Source organism: Zonotrichia albicollis, chromosome 27 (assembly GCF_047830755.1).
Source record: "Zonotrichia albicollis isolate bZonAlb1 chromosome 27, bZonAlb1.hap1, whole genome shotgun sequence".
NCBI lineage: Eukaryota > Metazoa > Chordata > Aves > Passeriformes > Passerellidae > Zonotrichia > Zonotrichia albicollis.
Genome location: NC_133845.1, coordinates 2,006,387 through 2,012,995, shown reverse-complemented (window position 1 = coordinate 2,012,995; position 6,609 = coordinate 2,006,387). Strand labels below are relative to the sequence as shown.

The following is a 6,609-nucleotide window of genomic DNA, read 5'->3' as shown; positions in this document are numbered from 1 at the left end:
ATGGAGGTGGGGCAAAACTAATGAACTTTTCTGCACTAGGAAACTCTTCTCTGTGCTAAAGAAGGTCAGGGAAGTGGAATGGGGAAGAGGAAAAGAGAAGATTCACTGGGGGAAGGGGCTCTGGGTACAGGAGGTTCTGTTTGCAGAAGGAACAAGAAACTCATTCCTCCTCCTTGGCAAATCACCAGCACATTCAGACTGAAAACCCCCAACAAAAAGAGTTTCAGAGCTTCCTTAAGAGCTGCTGAGCAGGGAATAAGTCAATCATTATTCAGAAAGACTCTTGGAGACACGAGGCTTTCGTTTTTCCCTCAGAGAATGTGCCTTGCAGCCAGAAGGACACCATGTCCTCCATTCCCCAGGGACAAAAAGCTGACCTTGCTGAGCCACTGGTCCCTGCTCAGAGGAGCTGAGAGCATCAGGAGCTGTGTGCAGAACTCTTGTGCCATCTGCAGGCACTGGCAGTGCCACAAACCCTGGCAGTGCCAGGCCAACCCCGCATCTCCACTTGGCACAGGGACACAATCCCTGAATGCTCTGGGTTGGAAGGGCCCTCAAAGCTCCTTCCACGCCCTGCCATGGGCAGGGACACCTTCCACTACCTCAGGGACACCTTCCACTACCTCAGGGATACCTTCCACTACCTCAGGGATACCTTCCACTACCTCAGGGATACCTTCCACTACCTCAGGGACACCTTCCACTACCTCACCTTCCAACCCCACATCCAACCTGGCCTTGGGCACTTGCAGAGATGGGAAATCCTGTCTCACACCCCGGTACACCATGGTACAAAACCAGTCCATGCTCTGCAGGAAACAGTGGTGTAAGGAATATGCTTGAAGCTGAAAAAACCTTTTCCTAACTGAGATTTCGGTGTGATTTGCAAGCTTGGGGATTAAATGACCAAGGCAGCACATTCCAAGCTATAAATTGAACAAAAGCTAAAATAAATCAAACAAAACACCTAAGAACCAATTCTGCCTCACAAACCTGATTTTACACCTTCCATCCAAAACCTTCAGTGAATAACACAAGTTTCAAAGATGCAGAGGTAGGCAGCAGCAGCAGGGAGAGGGAGGAGAGCTCTCTGACCTGTGACAGGGTCGCTTTCCAGGGACATTCGGCTGAAGGCAGGAGTGGCATTGGAGATATCAGACAGCGTGCGGCGAGCGACGGCCACGGGCAGCGGCGCCTTGGGGACATCGTAGCCATCCTCCTCATTCTCTGACTCCTCAGGGCCATTGCTGGCAGTGGCTGCTGCCACGTTCCCTTCATCTGCAGGAGGAGGCACCTTCTGAGCTCTGGGGCTGAGCTGTCTCTCAAGGCAGACTCCACTCCCCCATTTTCCACACGCTGACAGGACACCGAACTAAAGTTTTGCTGTTAAAACCTCACAATTAATGGCAGCTCTTTCCAGAAGGGAAAATTAAAGCACTGGAATGCTCTTCCCAGGGAGGTGGTGGAATCACCATCTCTGGATGTGTTTAAAAACAGACTGGACATGGCACTGGGTGCTACAGTCTGGTTGAGGTGTTGGGGCACAGGTTGGACTCGATGATGTTAGAGGTCTCTTCCAACCTCATTATTCTGTGATTCTGTGATTCTGTGTCTCTGTGATTCTGATTCTGTGATTCTGTGTCTCTGTGATTCTGATTCTGTAATTCTGTGTCTCTGTGATTCTGATTCTGTGATTCTGATTCTGTGACTGTGTGATTCTGCAATTCTGTGATTCTGTGTCTCTGTGATTCTGATTCTGTAATTCTGTGATTCTGTGTCTCTCTGATTCTGCAGTTCAGTGATTCTGTGAGTCAGTGATTCTGTGATTCTGTGATTCAGTGATTCTATGACTCTGTGAGTCTGTGATTCAGTGATTCTGTGACTGTGATTCTGCAATTCAGTGATTCTGTGTCTCTCTGATTCTGATTTTGTGATTCTGTGATTCTGTCTCTCTCTGATTCTGCGATTCTGCAATTCAGTGATTCTGTGAGTCTGTGATTCTGCAATTCTGTGACTCTGTGATTCTGTGTCTCTGTGATTCTGATTCTGTAATTCTGTGATTCTCTGATTCTGTATCTCTGTGATTCTGATTCTGTAATTCAGTGATTCTGTGTCTCTGTGATTCTGATTCTGTAATTCTGTGATTCAGTGATTCTGTGTCTCTGTGATTCTGATTCTGTAATTCTGTGATTCTGTGAGTCTGTGATTCTGATTCTGTAATTCTGTGATTCTCTGATTCTGTGTCTCTGTGATTCTGATTCTGTAATTCTGTGATTCTGTGAGTCTGTGATTCTGATTCTGTAATTCTGTGATTCTCTGATTCTGTGTCTCTGTGATTCTGATTCTGTAATTCTGTGATTCTGTCTCTCTCTGACTGCGATTCTGCAATTCAGTGATTCTATGACTCTGTGATTCTGTGATTAGGTTAAAAACACTTGATAGATTCAGTGTGCATGCCCAGACTCATATTTCCACATACATCCCAGCTATTTTAACAGCAAAACCAAATGTAATTCCTTTCATTCAGCCTAAAATGCTGCTCCACTGGGAGCCATTCATTGTAGGCCAGTTCCTCAGCTGTTCTTTAGCACACCCACTCACCAGAAGTGTTGGCAGCCTCGAAAGCAGAGGATGCTGCTTGGGAGTGGATGTTGTACATTGCTTCATACATGGAGCCCTCGGGCTGCTGGTCACAGTCCAGAACTCTGAGGGAGAGAAGACATTCCCCATCACACAGGTGACAGTGGCCACCACCTCCTCCCTGTCTCTGTGACAGAGTTTGTGCACACATTCAAGGTGAAATCATCACTGCTCTGTGAAATATTTGTTCTAGAAAATGCTCTATTAATGTTTATTGCAATACAGTACCTCAGCTTAAAAGAGTTAAAGTGATACCACCAAAATTGATACCACTGAAAATTCCATTTTAGTAAGAGTTTTGAATTTCAGTAAAATTACATTTTAGTAAGAGTTCTGAATTTCAGTAAAATTACATTTTAGTAAGAGTTTTGAATTTCTGCTCCCAAAAGGTTCTTGGCAGAGAGAGTGGGAAGGAAGGAGATTTCTGAGTCCTTTAATACTGTACAAGGACTCTGCAAAGAGCAGTGGTCACTTTTCCTTTATTGCTATTTCAGGCAAGATCTGGTGAATATCACTGGGGGAATTCAGAAATCTGAGCAAGCAAAATTCCCACCCTGATGTCCCAAATGTGCTGCCCCAGAGCTGGGAGGGGGAAATGCAAAACCAGCCAGAATCTCACCGTAAACTCTGAGTCATTTCCAAAGGCATTTTGAGCTCTGGTTTTTGCACAGCAGGACCTGGAGGCACCACAGGCAGAGAGGATGGTGACATGTATTCAGTGTCCTCATCGCTCTCAGACTGCTCCCCAGGAGGCAGTTTTGGTACAGGCAGTGGTCTGGAGGCAGGAGAAACAAGATATAAAACATTTACACCAAATCTAATTAATACCAAGGTGCCCTTTAAATCCACAGTCGCCTCACAGCAAGTCTGTCTAAAGAAATAATTTGGTTTTCAGGATGCAACCCACAAGGTCACACCAGCACAAGGTCATGGTGCAAAAGGAAGAGACAATATCATGCACATTTGTATCACATAAAGCCCCACTCAAAAGTGAATTTATTAAAGAGCTGATGGCAACTGGCACAGCCCAGGGGAACTCCCACCACTCCCCACAGCTCTGATTTCAGCTGCTTTCTCTTAATTGTGTTTTGAATCTATCAGAGTTTAAAATGAAAACTGGGAGAGTTGTGCCAGTTCTGTTCCTGGCACCAGCACCCTGCAATTCCCACTCTGGAAGGTATAAAAAATCCCAACAGACCTGGCAGCTAAGGAGTAGATGGCATTGGCAGATGAGGAGGGTTTGATTTTGGGGTGCTCACACTCTGAGGTTGCTGCTGGACCACTGGTGGAGCTCTGGAAGACAAAATTCCAAACCAGGAATCAGAAATCAGAAAGAACTCATGGCCCAGTGTAGCTGCAAAGCCACTCCTTTAACAGCCTCTGTGGGAATGGAGCATCCTCATTTCTTCCACAGAATTTACTGACACCTCAGAAATCCAGGAATTCCCTGACAGCTTTCCCTCACTGCAGGAACTTTCCTGCAGGAAGAATTTCACTTTTTGAGGTTCCAGTGGCCTTGGCAAATTCAGCTGAAACAGGCTGAAATGGGAGCCAAGAGGAAAAGGATGCAGACAAACATACACAATTGGAAACAAGATAAAAACTGTGCACGTGCCATTTTCTTAGAAAATCTGGCTAAAAATGTGCTTGCTTTCAATTTAAGAAAGCTGGAAGCATTAGAAGGAAAAATTAAGGAAATGGAATCGAGGAAAACAAAACTGCCTGTAATTTTTTAGATTACAAAATATTGGACTAATCAGTTCACTGCTAACAGTGTCCTGCAGGTGAACAGACCCAAACTGAACTCAGGTTTTATCCAGTAAAACTCGTCACAGCTGATGTGGTAGTTTTCTCAGGGCTGAAAAGACAGCAGAGTAAATCAGATTTTTTCAGAGAATGTGGTGGTGTTCTCAGGGGTCCCAGGACGAGGGAAGAGATGAGAATCTTGACTCTATGTTTCAGAAGGTTGATTTATTATTTTATTATATATATTATATTAAAAATGATATATTAAAACTATACTAAAGAACAGAAAAAAAAATTTCATCAGAAAGCTAGCAAAGAAAAGAATAAAATGATAATAAAATCTTGGGACTGACTAGAGAGTCTGAGACAGCTAGACTGTGATTAGCTATTAATTAAAAACAACCACATGAGACTAATCAAAGATACACCTCTGCATTCCACAGCACCAGATAATTATTGTTTACATCTCATTTTTGAGGCCTCTCAGCTTCTCAAGAGAAAATATCTTAGCAAAAAGATTTTTCATAAAATACGTCCTTGACAAGAGAACAACAGAAAACATTCTCAGCTTTTCAGCACTGGAAGGTGAACAATAACCAGGCAATTGAGATTTCAACCTTATTTCCAGAAGGAATGAAAGCATCTCCCTCCACTGGAACACACCAATTTCTTTCCATCTTTCCCATGACAAAACTTCACTCCTCAGTGTGAGAAGAAGGTGCCTTTTCTCCCAGATTTCCTCCCCAGGTTCCCTGCAGGGTTACTCACCATGGGGCTGTCCAGGCTGAGCATGCTGCTGAGAGCACATTCAGAGAGCACATGAATAGCACAATCAGGCAATTGGGATTTCAATCTTGTTCCCAAAAGGAATGAAAGCATCTACTGTGCTTGGAACACACCAATTTCTTTCCATCTGCCCCATGACAAAACTTCACTCCTCAGTGTGAGAAGAAGGTGCCTTTTACCTCTCCCAGATCACTTCCAGAGCTACTCACCACGGGGTTTTCAACCTTATTCCCAAAAGGAATGAAAATGTCTCCTTTGGCTGGAACACACCAATTTCTTTCCATCTTTCCCATGACAAAACCCAGTCCCCAGCACAACAAGAAGGAGTGACATGTCCCAGGCTCCCCGCAGGGTCACTCACCGCGGGGCTGTCCAGGCTGAGCGCGCTGCCCAGCGCTCTGGATTCCAGCTGCGAGGGCAGCGAGAAGGGCAGCGAGTGCCGGTTGGACAGCTCCCTGCCGGCCCAGGGCTCTGCCGGGGCTTTGGGCATGGGCCTGCCCGGCCAGGGCTCGCCCTGGCGGTTGGAGGGCAGCGGCGGTGGCTTGTCCCTGTCGCCAGGGGTGCAGGGCAGGGGCCGGCGCTGCGGGCGGCTCTCGGGGCCCAGCGGGTGCGGGCGGTCCGGGGGTGGCGGCGGGGGCAGGTCCCGGAGCGTGGGGGGGATTGGCAGAGGTTTGTCCTTGTGCAGAGCACCTGGAGCAGCCTGGGAGGAGGAGGGAGAGAAATTGTGCTTAGCACAGGCAGCCCAGGCAGAGGAGATAAACAGCAGGGAGTTTGGGGGTGGTTTATCTGTTGATATTATACACCATCGCCAAGAATGTGGAGATATCTCTGCACCTTCTGCACAGGCTTGAGGAGATAACACAGGAACTACGTGCACTCCAGCCAGGCTCTGAACACCCTGGATTGTCGACCTGATTTTTTAAGATTTTCTAAGCTTTCTGATGTTGACATTCTTGTAGGAAACTTTCTCACACACTTTTTGTAAATAACTCATTGTTTTGCATTACTTTATGGAAGAAGAGAAAGTTGATAGACTGCTGGTTTGTCCAGTGCCATTGGAGAGGTGGCACTGTCACCCTGCAATCCATTGTCACTCTTAGGAAAAAATAAATGTTTAGAGTCAAAAAATAAACTTCACTTTTTTCTTCACCTTGAGAACAGCGGTGTGTGCTTGTGTTCTTTGGTGTCCCATAGTGACACCCAGATTCCTCTTCTTGAGGGAGAACATGAGCCTACAGCAGCCTTGGATTGGAATCCAAGCAGAGCCTCCCCATTATTTTAAAAAATCATTCAATTGTGGGTTCTTTGTACAAGTTAACATTCATTGGTCAGTGATAAGTATTTCCCTCTTCTTGAGAGAGAACATGAGCTTAAAGCAGCCTTGGATTGGAATCCAAACAGAGCTTCCCCATTATTTTAAAAATGATTCAATTGTGG

The 6,609-nt window shown here is 45.8% G+C and overlaps 1 protein-coding gene across 1 annotated transcript in view; it reads right to left on the bottom strand.

The window, feature by feature from the left end:
* The window catches only part of CBL (Cbl proto-oncogene), a 37,536-nt gene that overhangs the window by 6,100 nt on the left and 24,827 nt on the right, over positions 1 to 6,609 (bottom strand). The window contains exons 11-15 of the mRNA XM_074527842.1: positions 5,534 to 5,872; positions 3,839 to 3,933; positions 3,260 to 3,415; positions 2,602 to 2,705; positions 1,096 to 1,278 (exon numbers count right to left, since the gene is read on the bottom strand). Of these exons, the coding sequence (XP_074383943.1) occupies positions 1,096 to 1,278; positions 2,602 to 2,705; positions 3,260 to 3,415; positions 3,839 to 3,933; positions 5,534 to 5,872 (877 nt within the window). The remainder of the gene's footprint in view (positions 1 to 1,095; positions 1,279 to 2,601; positions 2,706 to 3,259; positions 3,416 to 3,838; positions 3,934 to 5,533; positions 5,873 to 6,609) is intronic.